General features: G+C 48.1%; 1 protein-coding gene across 11 annotated transcripts in view; it reads right to left on the bottom strand.

Moving 5' to 3' along the window:
• Positions 1-13,742: 13,742 nt before the first annotated feature.
• Positions 13,743-23,255, bottom strand: part of LOC140469560 (uncharacterized) — a 65,004-nt gene continuing 55,491 nt past the window's right edge. For 6 of the 11 annotated variants that reach the window (XM_072566201.1, XM_072566191.1, XM_072566193.1 and 3 more), the window contains one exon: positions 13,743-16,507. In XM_072566201.1, the coding sequence (XP_072422302.1) occupies positions 15,514-16,416 (903 nt within the window). In that variant the 5' untranslated portion in view covers positions 16,417-16,507 and the 3' untranslated portion in view covers positions 13,743-15,513. Of the gene's footprint in view, positions 16,508-21,294; positions 21,555-21,961; positions 22,144-23,255 lie in introns of those variants that run through there. The other 5 variants (XM_072566194.1, XM_072566195.1, XM_072566197.1 and 2 more) reach the window with 2 other exon arrangements.

Genomic DNA, 23,255 nt, shown 5'->3' with positions numbered 1-23,255 from the left:
GTGTGTCAGTGTTTACAGGGGTGTCCGGGGGAGTGTGTCAGTATTTACAGGGGGTCTTGGGGAGTGTGTCAGTGATTACACGAGGTCTGGGAGAGTCTTTGTGTTTACAGGGGGTCCCTGAGAATGTGTGATGTTTCCAGGGGGTGGCGGGCGGTGTCACTATTTACTGGGATTCCCAGGGAGTGTGTCAGTGTTTACACAACATCCGGGGCAGTTGGTCTGTGTTACATGGGGGCCTCTGGGAGTGTGTCAGTGTTTTCTGGAGGGAGTGGGGGGGGTACCCGGGAGTGTTTCATTGTTTACACGATGTCCCGGGGAGTGTGTCAGTGTTTCCACGAGTTCCTGGAGAGTCTTTGTGTTTACAGGGGGGGACGACCCAGGGAGTGTGCCAGTGTTTACAGGGGGTTCCATGGGAGTGTGTCAGTGTTTACAGGTGGGGTCCCGGGGAGTGTGTCAGTGTTTACAGGGGGGTCCTGGGGAGTCTTTGTGTTTACAGGGAGTCTCGGGGAGTGTGTCAGTATTTACACGAGTTCCGGGAGAGTCTTTGCGTTTATGGGGGGGGGACTCGGGGAGTGTGTCAGTGTTTACACGAGTTCCGGGAGAGTCTTTCCGTTTACGGGGGGGGGACCCGGGGAGTGTGCCAGTGTTTACAGGGGGGTCCCGGGGAGAGTGCCAGTGTTTACTGTGGGATCACGGGAATTGTGTCATTGTTTATGGGGCGTCCCAGGGTGTGTTTCACTGTTTACAGGGGCTCCCGGAGAGTGTGTCATATTTACATGGGGTCCCGGGGAGTGTGCCAGTGTTTACAGGGGGGGTCCCGGGGAGTGTGTCAGCGTTTACAGGAGGGGTCCCGGGGAGTGTGTCAGTGTTTACGTGATTTTCAGTAGTGTCTTTGTGTTTACGGGTGGGGGGGGTCCCCAGGTTGTGTGCCAGTGTTTACACGAGGTCCAGGAGAGACGTGTTTACAGGGTTTCCCGCGGAGTGTGTCAGTGATGACACGAGGTCCGGGGGAGTTTTTGTGTTTACAGGGGGTGTCCAGGGTAGTGTGTCATGTTTACAGGGGGGTCCCGGGGAGTGTGTCAGTGTTTACAAGGGTGTCCAGGGGAATGTGTCAGTGTTTACAGGGGGTGTCCAGGGGAGTGTGTCAGTCTTTACGGGGGTGGGGTCCCAGGGAGTGTGTTAGTGTTTATGGGGGAGGTCCCAGGGAGTGTGTCATTGTTTACGGGGAGATCCCGGGGAGGGTGTCATTGTTTATGGGGAGGGGATCCCAGGGAGTGTGTCATTGGTTATTGGGGGTTCCCGTGGAGTGTGTCAGTATTTACAGGGGGTCTCGGGGCGTGTGTCAGTGTTTATGGGGGGGTGTCCCAGGATGTGTTTCACCGTTTACAGGGGGTTCTGGGGAGTGTGTCAGTGATTCCAAGAGGTGTGGGAGAGTCTTTGTGTTTCCAGGGGGTCCCTGAGAATGTGTCATGTTTCCAGGGGGTGGCGGGCAGTGTCACTATTTTCTGGGATTCCCAGGGAGTATGTCAGTGTTTACACGACGTCCGGGGCAGTTGGTCTGTGTTTACATGGGGGCCTCGGGGAGTGTGTCGGTGTTTACCGGAGGGGGAGGGTGGTACCCGGGAGTGTTTCGTTGTTTACACGATGTCCCGGGGAGTGTGTCAGTGTTTCCACGAGTTCCTGGAGAGTCTTTGCGTTTACAGGGGGGGGACCCGGGGAGTGTGCCAGTGCTTACAGGGGGGTCCCGGGGAGAGTGCCAGTGTTTACTGTGGGATCGCGGGGAATGTGTCATTGTTTATGGGCCGTCCCAGGGTGTGTTTCACTGTTTACAGGGGCTCCCGGAGAGTGTGTCATGTTTACATGGGGTCCCGGGGAGTGTGCCAGTGTTTACAGGGGGGGACCCGGGGAGTGTGTCAGTGTTTACGGGGGGGGTCCCCAGGGTGTGTGTCAGTGTTTACACGAGGTCCAGGAGAGACGTGTTTACAGGGTTTCCCAGGGAGTGTGTCAGTGATGACACGAGGTCCGGGGGAGTTTTTGTGTTTACAGGGGGTGTCCAGGGGAGTGTGTCATGTCTACAGGGGGGTCCCGGGGAGTGTGTCAGTGTTTACAGGACATCCCAAGGAGTGTGTCAGTGTTTACAGGGGTTTCCAGGGAGTGGGTCAGTGCTTACAGGGGTTTCCGGGGGAGTGTGTCAGTGTTTACAGGGGTTTCCGGGGGAGTGTGTCGGTGTTTACAGGGGTTTCTGGGGAGTGTGTCGGTGTTTACAGGGGTGTCCAGGGGAGTGAGTCGGTGTTTACAGGGGTTTCTGGGGAGTGTGTCAGTGTTTACAGGGGTTTCCGGGGGAGTGTGTCGGTGTTTCCAGGGGTTTCCAGGGAGTGGGTCAGTGTTTACAGGGAGTCCTGGGGAGTGTGTCAGTGTTTACATGGGGTATCCAGGGGAGTGTGTCATGTTTACATGACGTCCTGGGGAGTGTGTCAGTGTTTATGGGGCTTCCCAGGGTATGTTTCACTGTTTACAGGGGTCCTGGGGAGTGTGTCAGTGTTTACAGGGGTGTCCTGGGGAGTGTGTCAGTGTTTACAGAGGTGTCCAGGGGAGTGTGTCAGTGTTTACAGGGGGGTCCCGGGGAGTGTGTCAGTGTTTAAAGGGGGGTCCCGTGGAGTGTGTCAGTGTTTACAGGGGTGTCCAGGGGAGTGTGTCAGTATTTACAGGGGGTCTTGGGGAGTGTGTCAGTGATTACACGAGGTCTGGGAGAGTCTTTGTGTTTACAGGGGGTCCCTGAGAATGTGTGATATTTCCAGGGGGTTGCGGGCGGTGTCACTATTTACTGGGATTCCCAGGGAGTGTGTCAGTGTTTACACAACATCCGGGGCAGTTGGTCTGTGTTACATGGGGGCCTCTGGGAGTGTGTCAGTGTTTTCCGGAGGGAGTGGGGGGGGTACCCGGGAGTGTTTCATTGTTTACACGATGTCCCGGGGAGTGTGTCAGTGTTTCCACGAGTTCCTGGAGAGTCTTTGTGTTTACAGGGGGGGACGACCCAGGGAGTGTGCCAGTGTTTACAGGGGGTTCCATGGGAGTGTGTCAGTGTTTACAGGTGGGGTCCCGGGGAGTGTGTCAGTGTTTACAGGGGGGTCCTGGGGAGTCTTTGTGTTTACAGGGAGTCTCGGGGAGTGTGTCAGTGTTTACACGAGTTCCGGGAGAGTCTTTGCGTTTATGGGGGGGGGACCCGGGGAGTGTGTCAGTGTTTACACGAGTTCCGGGAGAGTCTTTCCGTTTACGGGGGGGGGACCCGGGGAGTGTGCCAGTGTTTACAGGGGGGTCCCGGGGAGAGTGCCAGTGTTTACTGTGGGATCACGGGGATTGTGTCATTGTTTATGGGGCGTCCCAGGATGTGTTTCACTGTTTACAGGGGCTCCCGGAGAGTGTGTCATATTTACATGGGGTCCCGGGGAGTGTGCCAGTGTTTACAGGGGGGGTCCCGGGGAGTGTGTCAGCGTTTACAGGAGGGGTCCCGGGGAGTGTGTCAGTGTTTACGTGATTTTCAGTAGTGTCTTTGTGTTTACAGGTGGGGGGGGTCCCCAGGTTGTGTGCCAGTGTTTACACGAGGTCCAGGAGAGACGTGTTTACAGGGTTTCCCGCGGAGTGTGTCAGTGATGACACGAGGTCCGGGGGAGTTTTTGTGTTTACAGGGGGTGTCCAGGGTAGTGTGTCATGTTTACAGGGGGGTCCCGGGGAGTGTGTCAGTGTTTACAAGGGTGTCCAGGGGAATGTGTCAGTGTTTACAGGGGGTGTCCAGGGGAGTGTGTCAGTCTTTACGGGGGTGGGGTCCCAGGGAGTGTGTTAGTGTTTATGGGGGAGGTCCCAGGGAGTGTGTCATTGTTTACGGGGAGATCCCGGGGAGGGTGTCATTGTTTATGGGGAGGGGATCCCAGGGAGTGTGTCATTGGTTATTGGGGGTTCCCGTGGAGTGTGTCAGTATTTACAGGGGGTCTCGGGGCGTGTGTCAGTGTTTATGGGGGGGTGTCCCAGGATGTGTTTCACCGTTTACAGGGGGTTCTGGGGAGTGTGTCAGTGATTCCAAGAGGTGTGGGAGAGTCTTTGTGTTTCCAGGGGGTCCCTGAGAATGTGTCATGTTTCCAGGGGGTGGCGGGCAGTGTCACTATTTTCTGGGATTCCCAGGGAGTATGTCAGTGTTTACACGACGTCCGGGGCAGTTGGTCTGTGTTTACATGGGGGCCTCGGGGAGTGTGTCGGTGTTTACCGGAGGGGGAGGGTGGTACCCGGGAGTGTTTCGTTGTTTACACGATGTCCCGGGGAGTGTGTCAGTGTTTCCACGAGTTCCTGGAGAGTCTTTGCGTTTACAGGGGGGGGACCCGGGGAGTGTGCCAGTGCTTACAGGGGGGTCCCGGGGAGTGTGTCAGTGTTTAAAGGGGGGTCCCGTGGAGTGTGTCAGTGTTTACAGGGGTGTCCGGGGGAGTGTGTCAGTATTTACAGGGGGTCTTGGGGAGTGTGTCAGTGATTACACGAGGTCTGGGAGAGTCTTTGTGTTTACAGGGGGTCCCTGAGAATGTGTGATGTTTCCAGGGGGTGGCGGGCGGTGTCACTATTTACTGGGATTCCCAGGGAGTGTGTCAGTGTTTACACAACATCCGGGGCAGTTGGTCTGTGTTACATGGGGGCCTCTGGGAGTGTGTCAGTGTTTTCCGGAGGGAGTGGGGGGGGTACCCGGGAGTGTTTCATTGTTTACACGATGACCCGGGGAGTGTGTCAGTGTTTCCACGAGTTCCTGGAGAGTCTTTGTGTTTACAGGGGGGGACGACCCAGGGAGTGTGCCAGTGTTTACAGGGGGTTCCATGGGAGTGTGTCAGTGTTTACAGGTGGGGTCCCGGGGAGTGTGTCAGTGTTTACAGGGGGGTCCTGGGGAGTCTTTGTGTTTACAGGGAGTCTCGGGGAGTGTGTCAGTATTTACACGAGTTCCGGGAGAGTCTTTGCGTTTATGGGGGGGGGACTCGGGGAGTGTGTCAGTGTTTACACGAGTTCCGGGAGAGTCTTTCCGTTTACGGGGGGGGGACCCGGGGAGTGTGCCAGTGTTTACAGGGGGGTCCCGGGGAGAGTGCCAGTGTTTACTGTGGGATCACGGGAATTGTGTCATTGTTTATGGGGCGTCCCAGGGTGTGTTTCACTGTTTACAGGGGCTCCCGGAGAGTGTGTCATATTTACATGGGGTCCCGGGGAGTGTGCCAGTGTTTACAGGGGGGGTCCCGGGGAGTGTGTCAGCGTTTACAGGAGGGGTCCCGGGGAGTGTGTCAGTGTTTACGTGATTTTCAGTAGTGTCTTTGTGTTTACGGGTGGGGGGGGTCCCCAGGTTGTGTGCCAGTGTTTACACGAGGTCCAGGAGAGACGTGTTTACAGGGTTTCCCGCGGAGTGTGTCAGTGATGACACGAGGTCTGGGGGAGTTTTTGTGTTTACAGGGGGTGTCCAGGGTAGTGTGTCATGTTTACAGGGGGGTCCCGGGGAGTGTGTCAGTGTTTACAAGGGTGTCCAGGGGAATGTGTCAGTGTTTACAGGGGGTGTCCAGGGGAGTGTGTCAGTCTTTACGGGGGTGGGGTCCCAGGGAGTGTGTTAGTGTTTATGGGGGAGGTCCCAGGGAGTGTGTCATTGTTTACGGGGAGATCCCGGGGAGGGTGTCATTGTTTATGGGGAGGGGATCCCAGGGAGTGTGTCATTGGTTATTGGGGGTTCCCGTGGAGTGTGTCAGTATTTACAGGGGGTCTCGGGGCGTGTGTCAGTGTTTATGGGGGGGTGTCCCAGGATGTGTTTCACCGTTTACAGGGGGTTCTGGGGAGTGTGTCAGTGATTCCAAGAGGTGTGGGAGAGTCTTTGTGTTTCCAGGGGGTCCCTGAGAATGTGTCATGTTTCCAGGGGGTGGCGGGCAGTGTCACTATTTTCTGGGATTCCCAGGGAGTATGTCAGTGTTTACACGACGTCCGGGGCAGTTGGTCTGTGTTTACATGGGGGCCTCGGGGAGTGTGTCGGTGTTTACCGGAGGGGGAGGGTGGTACCCGGGAGTGTTTCGTTGTTTACACGATGTCCCGGGGAGTGTGTCAGTGTTTCCACGAGTTCCTGGAGAGTCTTTGCGTTTACAGGGGGGGGACCCGGGGAGTGTGCCAGTGCTTACAGGGGGGTCCCGGGGAGAGTGCCAGTGTTTACTGTGGGATCGCGGGGAATGTGTCATTGTTTATGGGCCGTCCCAGGGTGTGTTTCACTGTTTACAGGGGCTCCCGGAGAGTGTGTCATGTTTACATGGGGTCCCGGGGAGTGTGCCAGTGTTTACAGGGGGGGACCCGGGGAGTGTGTCAGTGTTTACGGGGGGGGTCCCCAGGGTGTGTGTCAGTGTTTACACGAGGTCCAGGAGAGACGTGTTTACAGGGTTTCCCAGGGAGTGTGTCAGTGATGACACGAGGTCCGGGGGAGTTTTTGTGTTTACAGGGGGTGTCCAGGGGAGTGTGTCATGTCTACAGGGGGGTCCCGGGGAGTGTGTCAGTGTTTACAGGACATCCCAAGGAGTGTGTCAGTGTTTACAGGGGTTTCCAGGGAGTGGGTCAGTGCTTACAGGGGTTTCCAGGGGAGTGTGTCAGTGTTTACAGGGGTTTCCGGGGGAGTGTGTCGGTGTTTACAGGGGTTTCTGGGGAGTGTGTCGGTGTTTACAGGGGTGTCCAGGGGAGTGAGTCGGTGTTTACAGGGGTTTCTGGGGAGTGTGTCAGTGTTTACAGGGGTTTCCGGGGGAGTGTGTCGGTGTTTCCAGGGGTTTCCAGGGAGTGGGTCAGTGTTTACAGGGGTTTCCGGGGAGTGTGTCGGTATTTACAGGGGTGTCCGGGGGAGTGAGTCAGTGTTTATGGGGCGTCCCAGGGTATGTTTCACTGTTTACAGGGGATCCCGGGGAGTGTGTCAGTGTTTATACGAGGTCTGGGAGAGTCTTTGTGTTTACAGGGGGTCCCTGAGAGTGTGTCATGTTTCCAGGGGGTGGCGGGCGGTGTCACTATTTACTGGGATTCCCAGGGAGTGTGTCAGTTTTTACACGACGTCCGGGGCAGTGTGTCAGTGTTGACAGGGGTGGTCCAGGGGAGTGTGTCAGTGTTGACAGGGGTGGTTCCGGGGAGTGTGTCAGTGTTTACAGGGGTTCCCGGGGACTGTGTCAGTGTTTGCACGAGGTCTGGGGGAGCCTTTGTCTTTGTGTTTACAGGGGGTCCCTGAGATTGTGTCATGTTTACAAGGGGTAGCGGTCAGGGGTGGGCAATGTCATGATTTACTGGGATTCCCAGGGAGTGTGTCAGTGTTTACAAGGGGTCCCTGGGGAGTGTGTCAGTGTTTACAGGGGGTCTCAGGGAGTGTTTCATTGTTTACAGAAGGTTTTGGGGAGTGTGTCAGTGATTACCGTGAGTGTCTGGGGGCGTGTGTCAGTCTTTTTGGGGGTTCCCAGGGAGTGTGTCACTGTTTACGGGGGGGGGTCCCAGGGAGTGTGTCAGTGTTTACAGGGGTGGTCCCGGGGAGTGTGTCAGTGTTTACAGGGGTTCCCGGGGACTGTGTCAGTGTTTGCACGAGGTCTGTGGGAGCCTTTGTTTTTACAGGGGGTCCCTGAGAGTGTGTCATGTTTACAGGGGATAGCGGTCAGGGGTGGGCAATGTCATTATTTACTGGGATTCCCAGGGAGTGTGTCAGTGTTTACAAGGGGGCCCTGGGGAGTGTGCCAGTTTTTACAAGATTTTCGGGTGTGTCTTTTTGTTTACAGGGGGTCTCGGGGAATGTGTTAGTGTTTACAGGGGCTCACGGGGAGTGTGTCAGTGTTTACAGGTGGGGTCCCGGGGAGTGCATCCATGTTTACAGGTGGGGTCCTGGGGAGTGTGTCAGTGTTTACAGGAGCATCCCAGAGTGTGTTTCACTGTTTACAGGGGTTCCCGGAGAGTGTGTTAGTGTTTACAGGGGGTCCCAGGGAGTGTGTCAGTGTTTACAGGGGGTCCCAGGGAGTGTGTCAGTGTTTACAGGGGTGTCCAGGGGAGTGCGTCAGTGTTTACAGGGGTGTCCAGGGGAGTGCGTCAGTATTTACAAGGGGTGTCTGGGGCAGTGTGTCAGTCTTTACGGGGCGGGGGGGGGGGTCCCAGGGAGTGTGTCATTGTTTACTGGGGAATCACGGGGAGTGTGTCGTTGTATATGGGGGGGATCCCGGTGAGTGTGTCAGTATTTATAGGGGGTCTCGGGGAGTGTGTCAGTGTTTACAGGGATTCGCTAGGGATGTGTCAGAATTTAAAGGGTGTGTACAGTTTAGGGTGTAAGTTTGCTTGCTGACCTGTAGGTTTGACAGCTCAGCAAGCAAACCTACAGGCTAAACCTCAATCTGAGCTACAAACCTTCACAAACCTTGAGGCGTGTATAGTGTGTGTCAGGACCTGACCAGATTGGCTGAGGATGTTTCCAGTTTTACAAGGGAGTCAGCTCCTGGCAGGTGGGTGTACTGGCTGTTTGGGAGGGTGCAGGGAGTATTGGCATTTGTTATGTGTGTGAGAGTGGGCAGGGGATGGTGAGGGGTGTTGGAGCACATGGTGGATTGTTTGGACCAACATGAGGGATTGCTGTAACTGTGGATAGAGACCTGGGTACAGTTTTGGTTTCTGCTTTGGGAGGGCTGCTCTTGTGCTGTGTTAGTTTAGGGAAATTTCACTGGGCTCAGTCCTGGGATGGGGAATGTGGCATGGGGGATGAGGCTTATTGAACGTTCCAAGTTTCCGAGAGCATGAGAAAGGGATGATGCTGAGAGGTTGTTTCCCCTGTTGGGAGAATCCAGAATTGAGGGCATATCTTTCGAGAAAGGAATCTCCCATCAAAGGCAAGGAAGAGGGGGAATTCCTTCCTTCCCTTGCAGGGTCATTATGCTGTGGGAACTCTCTTTCCCAAAGAGCAGTGGAAATTTAGAGATTGAAGGGATCCCTGGCTATATCTGACAGTTTGTGATAGACCATGGAGTTAGTGGTTATAGGGCTATCAGGAAAGTGAGGTTAAGGCTACAATGAGGTCAGCCATAATCCTATGGACTGATGGGGCCGGAAGGAGGGGTTGAACAGCCTAAACCCGGCTTTCTATTTCCTAAAATCTCATGACCCTCTAAACTCCACCTACTTGTTTAACAGTTGTTTGCTGGTAACATTGTGATTTAACTTGCTCAGTTACAGAACTGCTGTAAAACTGTGAAATGTATTTTAAAGTCTACAGCAGTTTGTCAAAAGTCCAAAATTGTTTTTAAAATATAGCTAATAAAACTTTGACTGGTATTGGGCTGAACATTTATCTAAAAAGATATGTCTTTAACTCGGGAGCACAGCAGGGCCTGGAGGAAATCCATGTGACTTGTTCCCAAGAGAAGGTTTTTCTGTAAACTCCCAACCCAGGGAAGGCCAGATGGGTTATTTTGTACAGCCTGTGGTATAAGAGAACCACAGGAAAATTCAGGCCGTAAGTTTCCAGCGAGTTTGAACCTTCTCCCTCAGAGAATATCCCAGCAGCTCACCTACAGTGTGCAGGTTGGGCTTCGGGGAAATGAGTGGGTCAGTAGAAATCCAAAATGATCAGTTCTGGCACATGTGTAGATGAAAACTTACATATTTGTTAGCTTTCTCTTTTAATAGTTTTCTGACTTCTCTTGATGCTCTTAACAATCTGCCAGACAGTACTTTGTCATGCACAATATATTTGCTGCACCTACACTGCTGATTGGAAAAAGCACAAAGAGCTTTTCGAGTGAATCCCTCCTGTCTCTCCGCTGTGCAAGTCAGACTGAATTTACAGGAGTGAAGCTGGTGTGTAATACACTTCCTGTTTCTGGCGGGATAATCAGGTGCAGGTTCACAGTGGCTGGGGAACAATTCTTTCCCATTGTGTCTCTTTAACAGTCACTATAGCAGATCAAATTTCAGCTGCTTCACAAGTGAAGTAATCCAGTTCTTGATCATCCACAAAACCACTTGTGAAATGCCTAACATTCTCCAGTTGAGAGGAAGTCGAGATGAAAGAAAATTGTTACCACATTGGATCTGAGGTTTGGAGGATGGACAGGTGAGCTCAAGTCAGAGCTGTCCAGAGAAACCCCTTGGGATTCCCAGAGCAATGTCTTAGCGACTCAGATATTGTACTAGACCTAGGCAGTGCCCAGCAGTTTAACTTCTGCAATCACTGGCACTGCACCACACACCATTTCCTGACAATACCCATTGTGATGGTTTACTGTAAATTCAGCAAATTAACTGGTGACGGTAACTGTCAGAATAATCTTGCCCTGTCTGATATGAATACCCTGTGATGTGACCTGTTGAGATCCTTTACAAGTTACAAGTTGTTCATATTTATAAACTATTCTCCATTCTAGTGGAAGAGCACAGATCTGAAATGCTACCTTCATTTCTCTCCCAGCAGTTGGCATCACTTTAAGATAGAAGTACAAAGATGAGATGGTGAGTTTATTTAAGTGTGTGTATGCCATTGCAAACTGCTCCAGCAATCCTGCTTAGAAATTGTCCACTTTTTCAGATCAAGAAAAACTGCTCTCCAATTAGGTTCCATTAGATTAGATTAGATTAGATTCCCTACAGAATGGAAACAGGCCCTTTGGCCCAACAAGCCCACACCAACCCTCCAAAGAGTAACCCACTCAGACCCATTCCCCTATATTTAATCCTAACTAATACACCTAACACTAAGAGTAAGACTGCTGCTACCTTTCTGGGGTAAGTCTCCAAATAGCATGCGCGCGCACACACTCAACTTTTTGACAAGTTCCACCTCTTTTCAGGACAATGTTAGAGAGATTATCTGGAGAAAGGGGGTTTATGGTTCAATCCTGTGTAGAGCTCCGGGGAGAGGGTGGGAGGTCAGTCATGTGGAGACGGTGCCTGGCCTCTCATCTATGTCCAAGACTGTTCTCGGTAGAGATAGTTTTTAATAATTCTAAACAAAAGATCAGGTTTGAAACAGCTCTTTCATGTAATGTTTCTATCGGGACCTCGAGATCACTATTGTTCGTTTCATTGTGTTGCAGCACCCAGGGTCTTTCTGTCTGGTCCTTCCTTTGTTTAGTGGATAAATTGTTGGGGTTGTCTGTCCATGATAACTGTTGACATTTACATTAAGGGCTAATATTATTAACTCCTGCCTGCTGTGTTTGCATTGCGTCTGGTCTGTATTTTGTGATTTCAGTGTTTTACTTGGCCAGTGTACCCAGCATCCCTTGCTGTATGGCCATGATAGCAATTTATCTGTGTTTTAACAGCCTGGAGGCTGCTCCAGTAGCATTCCATAAATACACTCTTAGCAAAGGCAAACTCAGCAAAACCGTTTTCCTTCACTTGTTGCTTGGATAAAACAGGAAAGTTCCTTTAGGAGATGGTTCAAAAACAAGGACTTAGCAGTACAAACCTATAAAAACCAATTACAGCTCATTCTGGGGTATATCACTTATTTTCCGCTGAGGGAAGATGTCAAGACTCAGATGTGGCTACAGAAGATATTGGTTAGAAGTTTCAGGGATTTGGGAATTCAGTTCTATATGGGTAATGTTATGTTTTCTGTTTAGAACAGAGAAAGTACAAGATATTTGCTAGCAGGGTTCAAATTCCTAGACACAGCAAGCTCGTCACCCAGAAAGCACTGCCCGAAAGGCAAATGGAAGCAGATCTAATAGCAATTTCAGCGCGGTGGCTCAGTGATTAGCACTGGTGCCTCACAGCACCAGGGTACCGGGTTCAATTCCAGCCTCGGGTGACTGTGCTTGTAGAGTTTGTACATTCTCCTAGTGTCTGCATGGGTTTTCTCTGGTTTCCTCCCACAGTCCAAAGATGTGCAGGTCAGGTGAATTGGCTATGCTAAATTGCCCAGTGTTAGGTGCATTAGTCAGAGTGAAATTGGTCTGGGTGGTTTACTCTTCGGATGGTCGGGCTAAAGGGCCTGTTTCCACTCTGTAGGGAATCGTGTCGAATCTAATTGGGTTAAGAAACAAAGCCATGAAGTAAGGTGAATTGGAAAGCTTCTCCAAAGCCCAACCAAGTCACGATGGGATGGAATGCCCTCCACCTCCTGTGCTGATCATTCTATAATTCTGAGATGGATTGAGGTCTTGCTAGAGCTACATTATTCCACCTGGCTTCTCCTCCAGAAGCTTCACATCCAGGATCACAGGGCAATCTCCATTCAGTAACAACTTGGCTTCTCACCATCACAGGTTACTCTGAGCTGTTTTAAACAGCACCCAAGGTTCAGTGGTTAGCACTGCTGCCTCACACCACCAGGTTCGATTCCAGCCTATCTGTGTGAAGTTTGCACATTCCCCCATAGTATACATGGGTTTCCTTTGGCTGCAGGTTAGGAGAATTGGCTATGCTAAATTGCCCAGTGTTCAAGGATGTGTAGGTTGGGTGCATTAGCCAGGGGGAAATGTAGAGTAATAGGGGAATGGGTCGGTGTGGACTTGCTGGGCCGAAGGGCCTGTTTCTACACTGTAGGAATTCTAATTCTAAAATACCTAAATGAGACACCTTCGGAAATAAAGAACAGAAGTCTGACTGCGAGATGAAGTTTTGCAGAATTCTGCAAATGCTGTTCCAATTATCCCTATCTCTCTATAACCAATTCTTCCTTTGAGCTGAGAATGACATCAGAATCTTTCCAGGATACTCACAGAAATGGCCTTGGCCATAGTGGACTCATTTGTGGTCATCTCTAAAATGTCTGTAGACTCTCAAACAATTCCCAAGGATTGGAGGGCAACTATCGAACCTCACTATTTAAAAATAAAAATGAACTAGAGAATGATAGACTGGTTAACCTAACATCAGAAGTAGGGAAAATGCTGGAATCTATCACTAAAGATTTAATAGCAGAATATTTGGATCACAGTGCTAATATTGGACAGTCAGCATGGATTTACAAACAAGACTTCATGGTTGACAAGTCTACTGCAATGTTCTGAGACCTCGAGTCAACCTGCTTGGGGGAAGGGAGTAGATGTGGTTTACTGCAACTTTTAGAAGAATTTTGATCAGGTCTACGTCAAAGGCTAGCATGTAAAACTAAAGTACATGTGATTGGTGGCAGTGTACTGACATGGATAAGAACTAGTTGTCAGCCAGGAAACTTAGTAAAGGAATGAAAGTGTCTTTTTCTGAATGATAGACAGTGAGTAGTAGCAGGTATCCATGCTTGGGCCCCAGCTTTTAACTATATCCTAATGATTTAGAGGAAGGAACTAGACACAAAAATCTCCAAATTTGCAGATGACACAAAGCTGGGTGGAAAGGGTGAGCCATGAGGAGGATGCAGAGATGTTTCAGTCTGACTTGGACAAGTTGAGTGAGTGAGCAAATGCAAGTTTATCTACTTTGGGAGCAGAAACAGGAACATGGATTATTTTTTTAAATGGTGAGAGATAGGGAAGGGTGGCCAGGGGGCACGTTGGGTGGTGGTGGAGGTACAATGAGATGTAGGTGTCCCTGTACACCAGTCATAGAAAGTAAACATGCAGGAGGTGAAGAAGGTAAATGATATGTTGGCCTTCACAGCAAGAGGATTCAGGTACAGGAGCAGGGGTGTCTTGCTGCAATTATACAGGGCCTTGTTGAGACCTTCCCTGGCGTATCATGTGCATTGTTGGTCTCTGTAGGACTGTAACCCCAGCCCAGGACAAAGACTCAGGAAGCAGACATGATTCAGGCACATGGCAGACTTTATTCTTCTTCAAGCAAAATCTGGTTCAGACAGGGAGATGGCTATAAGATCTTCTCTAAAACTGGCTTTGACGTGAGATCCCAATTGTTCTCTCAATGTAGAGCTCAGATTTAAGACAGATCAGTGACACTTTGATTTATACAGTGAAAACAGTATTTTTATATATTTTGTGTTCCAGTGATCTCACACACCATGGTTACTATGTCCTCCCCCTTTCTCTATACAACCAATCCTATGAAACATCTGATGAATGATGGGACACCTCTATGGACAACCCTAGGTTCCCTTGATTTTCACAATGACTAACAGTTGTTGTTATCTCTCAGCTTTTGAACTTTCTATGTTGCATTCCAAAGTTACTGGCTATTCTCCTTCAGACATGACCCTGACATGCTTATCTCGACGGTCTACTTGAATTCTGTTGTTTGTCAAATTCTAAGAACTTGAATACAATGATATCATTCCTCATATAAAAAAGTTGTAATATTATTTTCAATTATAAAGTTTTATAATTACTTTTACTATTAGTATTCTTCAGCTAATGAGACATTATTATAGAAGCAATAAGGGAAAAGAGTAAGGAGATACCTGGCATATAAAGTTTTACAGTTAATGATTATCTGAAGAATTTTTATCTAGAATCTATAGTTTGAAAGAAACAGCTAATTTGAGATAACAACGTTGTTCACCAAATGAGACAATATTAATGAAACAAAGAAACTGGAATTAATTACTAGTTGCCCCTTAGGTCCCTTTTAATCTTTCCCCTCTCACCCTAAACCTATGCCCTCGAGATCTGGACTCCCCCACCTCAGTGAAATGACTTTGTCCACTTATCCTATCCATGCCCCTCATGATTTTATAAATGTCTAAGGTCATCCCTCATCCTCCAACACTCCAGGGAAAACAGCCCCAGCCCATTCAGCCTCTCTCTGTAGTTGAAATCTTCCAACCTTGGCAACATCCTTGTAAATCTTTTCTGAACCCTTTCAAGTTTCACAACATCCTTCTGATAGGAAGGAGACCAGAATTGCATGCATTATTCCAAAAATGGCCTAACCAATGTCCTGTACAGCTGCAAGATGATCTTTCAAACACCTTCCTCACTATCCTATCTACCTGCATCTCTACTTTCAAGGAGCTATGAACTTGCACTCCAAGGTGTATTTGCTCAGTTTTAACAAAAAGCTGATTTGATTTACTTTTATCGAAATAGGTTACTGAACCTGTGATTTTTATAAACATCATCATACCACATTTCTGCATATAGCCAACAGCAGCATCAAATCCATCACTGACAGTTATGAGGGAACCCATTGCTGTTCAAACAGTTCTGTTGATCCACAAAATAACTTTACAAACAATATGCAAGTAGATAGTCTTTACCCAGTGTAAATGTGTGTTGATATACACAGTGACAATGTGATCATTTTCAAACTTATCACACAAATAGACAATTGTATCAACATTTACCTACATTGTCAGCTCCTTTTGTAGAGCTGAGTTTATTTATATCAATACAAACAGCCCAATAATCAAGGTACATTCCTTGATGTCAGGAAAAGCAAAACCCTCGATCTGCGATTCTGTGTGTTTGCAAACAGTAAATCCTTTTACACAAACACAGAAGGTGAACAGGACCCACCCAGTGTCATTTCACTGGTACATTAATAGTTTGGATGACAGAGTGGATCCCTTCCAATAGATGGAACAAGTAAACAGTTTCTCCCCAGAGTGAACTCACTGGTGTATCAGCTGGCGTGTACACCGAGTGAATGTTTCTCACCAGTGTGAAGTCGCTGGTGTCTCTGCAGGCTGGATGATTGGGTAAACCCCTTCCCACAAGTGGAGCAAATGAATGGCTTCTCCCCAGTGTGAACTCGCTGGTGTCTCTGCAGCTTGGATGACTGAGTGAATCCTTTCCCACACACTGAGCAAGTGAATGGTTTCTCCCCAGTGTGAACCCCCTGGTGTTCCAGCAGCTTAGAGGAGCAAATGAATCCCTTTCCACATTCAGGACAGGTGAATGGTCTTTCCCCAGTGTGAATTCGCTGGTGTATCCGCAGGTTGGATAACTGACTGAATCCTTTCCCACACAGGGAACAAGTGAACGGTCTCTCCCCAGTGTGAACCCGCTGGTGTCTGAGCAGGGTGGATGACTGAGTGAATCCTTTGCCACACATGGAGCAAGTGAATAGTCTCTTCCCAGTGTGAAGTGGCTGGTGTATCTGCAGGCTGGAAGACTGAGTGAATTCCTTTCCACAAGCAGAGCAGGTGAGTGTTTTCTCTCCAGCATGTTCTCCCTGATGTTCTGGCAGTTTAGATAATCGAGTGAATCCTTTTCCACATTCAGAACAGATGAATGGTCTCTCCCCAGTGTGAACTCGCTGGTGTTTCAATAGGTTGAATGACCGACTGAATCCTTTCCCACACTGGGAGCAGGTGAATGGTCTCTCCCCCGTATGAACTCGCTGGTGTGTCAGCAGGTGGGATGACTGAGTGAATCCCATCCCACAATCCGAGCAGGTGAACGGCTTCTCCCCAGTGTGACTTCGTTGGTGAGTTTCCAGACGGGATGGATAAAGAAATCCCTTCCCACAATCCTCACACTTCCATGGTCTCTCCCCAGTGTGACTGCGCTGGCGTTTGGACATTTCAGATGAATCTTCACAGACTCTTCCACACACAGACGATACGTGTTTCTCCCCAGTGTGAATGGTGCTTTTTCCTTCAGTGCTCAAAATCCTGAGATAATGAGATTATTACAAAGTGACTGTCAGATCTGGATGTGAATTTGAAAAAATCTCTTTGCAAAACAACCTTTCAAACAGAAACCAAATGGATTAGGAGAAACCAGAAGAACACATGATTTGGAGATGCCGGTGTTGGACTGGGGTGTACAAAGTTAAAAATCACACAACACCAGGTTATAGTCCAACAGGTTTAATTGGAAGCACACTAGCGTTCAGAGCGACGCTCCTTCATCAGGTGATAGTGGAGAGCTCGATCGTAACAGAATTTATAGCAAACATTTGCAGTGTGATGTAACTGAAATTATACATGGAAAAATTGATTGTCTGTTAAGCCTTTCATCTGTTAGAATACAGTGATAGTTTCACTGCTTTCATGTGTAAATCACAAAACCTTTTTTTTTAAAAGTTGCATTCTCGGGTTAGCTGTTAACAATGGTGATAGCTAGACAATATGTTGAAGGTGTTAGCCCTCTCTGTTCTCTGTCTATGACCTGATGTTTAGATTGATTCTAATCTAAAAAGTGAGATAGAGTTTTACATAAATTCATGCAATTTTTGAGCTCCGAGTTCTACATGAATGTATGCAGTTTTTGAGCAAAGTGCAAAGACCTGGGTTTGATTCCACTCTGTGTGGAGTTTGCACACTCTCCCTGTGTCCACTCCAGCTTCCTCCCACAGTGCAAAGATGTGCAGGTTAGGTGGATTAGCTGTTGGTAAGGCAGGATTGAAGGGATAGGATGTTCTTCAGAAATTTGGTGTGGGTCCATGAGCCAAACAGCCTGCTTTCAGACTGTCAGGATTCTATGATTGAGTATAGGGGCTGGAAGGTCACATTGCAGTTATATAGGAGATTGGTGAGGTCACTTTTAGAACACTACTCAATTCTAGACTCCCTGATTGCAGAAAGATGTTACCAGGGTCGGACTTACACACTTAATGGTAAGTTCCTGGGAACTGTTGCCAAACAAAGAGGCTTTGGAGTGCAGGTTCACAGTTTCTTGAAAGTGGAGTCACAGGCAGACAGGATAGTGACAGCAGCATTTTGTATTCGAGCTGCTATACTCCGTGGATTGAGTATAGGAGCAGGGAGGTCAAGTTGCAGCTGTACAGGACATTGGCTAGGTGACTTCTGGAATACTGCATTCAATGCTGATCTGGATGGACGAGTTGGATTGATGGGGCTGTTTCCATACTGTACATCTCAATGAGTCTACCTTGTTAAACTTAAAAGGTTTCAGAAAAGATCTCCAATGTTCTTGTTAGGATTAGAGGGATTGAGATAAAGAGAGGCTGAATAGGCTGAGACTTTTTTCTTGGATTGGTCAAAGGCTGAGGGTTATCTTGTAGAGGAGAACAGATAGGAGGAATAGACAAGGACCTTTTTCTTCCCCCCGGGTTGAAGGAGTTCAGCATTAGAGGGTGTGTTTAATGTGAGAGGGCAAAGATTTAAAATGGATCCAAGGGGCAATCTTTCCACATCAAAGGGTGGTGCAAGTATGGAATGAGCTGTCAGAAGACATGGAGGAGGCTGTACAATTACAACATTTAAAAGGCATCTGGATAGGTACGTGATTAGGAATTAGTACGTGATCAGAGGGATATGGGCCTAATGTTCACAGATGGCACTAGATCAGTTTTGGATATTTGATCAAGATGGACGAGTTGGACTGAAAGGTTTGTTTCCATACAGAACATCTCTATGACTTTGAGAGTTTAAGCAAAATGGTGGAAATCTGAAATAAAAACAAAGCGCTGGAGATATACAACAGGTCTGGCAGCATCTGAAATGGTGACAGATGCAGGAAACATTACAACCCGAAGAAGTGTTTAGATGTTCATACAAGGCACTACCATATAGGTTACATGCTGGGTGCTAGAAAATGGAAAGAGAGTAAACAAGGGCTTGATGACCAGCATGAATACGAAGGGGACATTATTTTCAACAATTTAACGTCAGAGACTCTGACCCCATTTTGTTACATGTTCGTCTGTGATTCTCTCTTTTAGGAATCAGACAGGAGTGGCAAGCAGTGAAGAATGCAAATGATATGTTGGCCTTCACAGTGAAAGGATTCAAGTACAGGAGCAGAGATATCTTTCCATAAGGGCCATGGCGAGCCCAAACCTGGAGTACTGTGTGCACCTTTGTTCCAAGGAAGGATGCCCTGGCTATTGTGAGAGAGTGAAGGAGGTTCACCAGACTGAGTCCTGGGATGTCAGGACTGATGTATGTTTAATCCTCCCTTCTTTTGTCTTGGAGGTGCTGACTACATCAGTAACTAATATTCTACCTTCCAATTTCTGATCTGAATCTGACCCATTTATGCCAACACCTTCCCATCCCCCTTACCCTAACCTCACCAATGGAGCTGGCAAAAGCCTCCACAAGGAGATTTTAGTCCCAGCTGTACCCAGGGGCAAGGTGTCAGGCATGTACAGACAACACAAAAATGGTTCAAATGCCCCAGGAATCTAAGCGTTTCTCTGATACACCATGGCTCGAGCCATATACTCATCTGATCCATCCGCTTATTCTTGCTCTGGCTAGCACGTGGCACTGGGAGCAAGTCTGATATTATTACATTTGAGGCAAAGGGTTTTTACAAATACATTAAGAACAAAAGGGTAACTACGGAGAAAATAGGGCCCCTCAAAGATCAGCAAGGCGGCTTTTGTGTGGAGCCGCAGAAAATGGGGGAGATACTAAATGAGTATTTGCATCAGTATTTACTGTGGAAAAGGATATGGAATGTCAGGAAACAGATGGTGACACCTTGCAAAATGTCCATATTACAGAGGAGGAAGTGCTGGATGTCTTGAAAGGTGGATAAATCCCCAGGACCTGATCAGGTGTACCTTAGAACTCTGTGGGAAGCAAGGTAAGTGATCACTGAGCCTCTTGCTAAGATATTTGTATCATTGATAGTCACAGGTGAGGTGCCGGAAGACTGGAGGTTGGCTAACATGATGCCACTGTTTAAGAAGGGGGGTAAGGACAAGCCCAGGAAACTATAGACCGGTGAGCCTGACGTCGGTGGTGAGCAAGTTGCTGGAGGGAATCCTGAGGGACAGGATGTACACGTATTTAGAAAGGCAAGGACTGATTAGGGATAGTCAAGATTAGATTACTTACAGTGTGGAAACAGGCCCTTCGGCCCAACACGTCCACACCGACCCGCCGAAGTGTAACCCATCCAGACCCCTTCACCTAACACTACGGGCAATTTAGCATGGCCAATTCACCTAATCTGCACATTTTTGGATTGTGGGAGGAAACCAGAGCACCCGGAGAAAACCCACGCAGGCACGGGGAGAATGTGCAAACTCCACACAGAGAGTCGCCTGAGGCGTGAATTGAACCCGGGTCTCTGGCGCTGAGAGGCAGCAGTGCTAACCACTGTGCCACCGTGCCGCTGTCAACATGGCTTTGTGCGTGGGAAATCATGTCTCACAAACTTGATTCAGTTTTTTTGAAGTAACAAAGAGGATTGAAGAGGGCAGAGTGGTAGATATGATCTAAGGCGGTCGATAAGGTTCCCCATGAGAGATTGGTTAGCAAGGTTAGATCTCACGGAATACAGGGAGAACTAGCCATTTGGATATAGAACTGGCTCAAAAGGTAGAAGACAGAGGGTGGTGGTGGAGGGTTGTTTTTCCAGACTGGAGGCCTGTGACCAGGGGAGTGCCACAAGGATCAGTGCTGGGTCCTCTACTTTTTCTCATTTACATAAATGATTTGGATGTGAGCATAACAGGTACAGTTAGTAAGTTTGCAGATGATACCAAAATTGGAGGTGTAGTGGACAGCGAAGAGGGTTACCTCAGATTACAACAGGATCTTGACCAGATAGGCCAATGGGCTGAGAAATGGCAGATGGAGTTTAATTCAGATAAATGAGAGGTGCTGCATTTCAGGAAAGCAAATCTTAGCAGGATTTATATGCTTAATGGTAAGGTCCTCGGGAGTGTTGCTGAACAAAGAGACCTTGGAGTGCAGGTTCATAGCTCCTTGAAAGTGGAGTCATAGGTAGATAGGATAGTGAAGAACGCGTTTGGTATGCTTTCTTTTAACGGTCAGAGTATTAAGTACAAGAGTTGGGAGGTCATGTTGCGGCTGTACAGGACATTGGTTAGGCCACTGTTAGAATATTGCGTCAATTCTGGTCTCCTTACTATTAGAAGGATGTTGTGAAACTTGAAAGGGTTCAGAAAAGATTTACAAGGATGTTGCCAAGGTTGGAAGATTTCAGCTACAGAGAGAGGCTGAATGGGCTAGGGCTGTTTTCTCTGGAGTGTCAGAGGATGAGGGGTGACCTTATAGAGGTTTATAAAATCATGAGGGGCATGGATAGGATAAATGGACAAAGTCTTTTCCCTGCTGTTGGGGAGTCCAGAACTAGTAGCCATAGGTTTAGGGTGAGAGGGGAAAGAGAAAAGAGACGTAAGGTGCAACCTTTTCACACAGAGGGTGGTACATGTATGGAATGAGCTGCCAGAGGGAGTGGTGGAGGTTGATACAATTGCAACATTTAAAAGGCATTTGGATGGGTATATGAATAGGAAGGGTTTGGAAGGATATGGGTCAGGTGCTGGCAGGTGGGACTAGATTGGGTTGGGATATCTGGTTGGCATGGACTGAAGCGTCTGTTTCCATGCTGTACATCTCTATGACTCTATGACCAGCATTTTAACGTATTAGTGAGTTTTAAGCTCAGGTTGAGGTTTTGGATGTAGGTTTGCTCGCTGAGCTGAAAGGTTCATTTCTAGACATTTCATTACCTTACTAGGTAACATCTTCAGTGGACTTTTTACAAAGTAATGTTGAAATTTCCTGCTTTCTATCGGTGTCCTGGTGGCTAGTTTTCAGTCCTTCCATGGTATTTTGTAACTGACGTTAGTTTTGCTCATTGTCTGTATAGAGTCTTTCAATAATGGATACAGAACACCAATTAGCCACAAAAAGACATGATCCTCTCTCACTAGTATCCTCACATATGGATGAGGAAGGACATCACCTCGACTGGGACAATACATCCATCCTAGGACAAGCCAAACAAAGACATGCATGAGAATTCTTAGAAGCATGGCATTCCAACCAGAACTCTACCAACAATCACAGAGTTAAACCCCATCTAGCACCCCCTGACAAAAAGGAACAGGAAGTGACTTCACCACAGGAAATAACACCCCAAAAGGAAATGACATCACCAACCCAAAGAAACCCAAACATATAAATAGAAAGCAGGAAGTTTCAGCATTGCTTTGCATAAAGTCCACTGAAGATGTTACCTAGTAAGGCAATGAAACGTCTGGAAATGAACCTTTCAGCTCAGCAAGCAAACCTACATCCATTTTTATGTATCTCTGATCTCCCTATATTCTTTTTGCAGAACACCATCCCTTTGTTTAGTGATGCCTAAGTGTTTCAGGACCACGGGCTACTTACCCTCCAGTTCCAGAATGTCCTGCAGCTGCTCTGTGATATTGTGGATTCTGGCATCAGGGAGGTAACATACCATCCTGGATTCACATCTGCTGCCGCTGAAGTGCCTGTCTGTATTGCTGACTATTGAATCCCCGGTCATTATCGCCCTGCCACACTCCTCTCCTTCTGTGCAGCAGAGTTCTCTATGGTGTCAAGAACCTGGCTGTTACTGATTTCCCCCAAGATGCCACTCCACCCACACCAGCCAACAGAATCCAAAGCGGTATATCTGATTAAGAGGGGGGCACTTTCTTCATGAGCCTTTTATTTTATTTGATGGTCACCCATTCCCTTTCTGCCTGTGTAATCCTCACCTGCAGTGTGTCTAACTCACTAAATGTGCAGTCCACAACATTCTCAGTCTTGTGGATGCTCCACAGTGAGTCCATCCACAGCTCCAATTCTGAAAACCTATTACCCAGTAGCTGCAGATGGATACACTTCCTGCACACATGGCCATCAAGGATACTGGAAGACAATAGACAATAGATGCAGGAATAGGCCATTCTGCCCTTCGAGCCAGAACCACCATTCATTATAATCATGGCTGATCATCCTTAATCAGTATCCTGTTCCTGCCTTATCACCATAACCCTTGATTTCACCATAACTCTTGATATCCTCAAGAGCTCTATCCAACTCTTTCTTGAAAGTATCCAGAGACTTAGCCTCCACTGCCTTCTGGGCCGAGCATTCCATACACCCACCACTCTCTGGGTGAAGAAGTTTCTCCTCAACTCTGTTCTAAGTGGCCTACCCTTATTTTTAAATTGTGTCCTCTGGTTTGGGACTCACCCATCAGTGGAAACATGCTTCCTGCCTCCAGAGTGTCCATCCTTTAATAATCTTATATACCTTCCTTAAGTGTTCCTTATTTTGCACACTGTACAAGAGGAGCACACCACAGGTCTGAGATCTCCTGTCATGACTTCTCTTTTCACTCAGCTAGCTACTCCAATTAAAGAGAATTTACATGAGGTAACGATCTTCCTTTATTTCAAACATTTTTATTATAATCAAAAGTCCTACCTTCACTTAAGCTGATATATTATACTTTAAAATTTAAATTTAAAACAAAACCTCCACAAATATCACTTAGAAATTGGCTGTTCCCATTGGGACCATGTGACTTTCTGAACAGCCCAAACTGAGACCAGCACTACATCCAATCTTTCAGCTTCACCTTCTCTCTGTCTCACCTCACTGTTTTCACCCAACTCCACAGCACACTCATTGAACCAATCAGCATTCATAG

The sequence above is a fragment of the Chiloscyllium punctatum genome, chromosome 49 (assembly GCF_047496795.1).
Source record: "Chiloscyllium punctatum isolate Juve2018m chromosome 49, sChiPun1.3, whole genome shotgun sequence".
Classification (NCBI taxonomy): Eukaryota; Metazoa; Chordata; class Chondrichthyes; order Orectolobiformes; family Hemiscylliidae; genus Chiloscyllium; species Chiloscyllium punctatum.
Note: the sequence above shows the minus strand (reverse complement) of the source record. Positions and strands in the feature narration are given on the sequence as shown.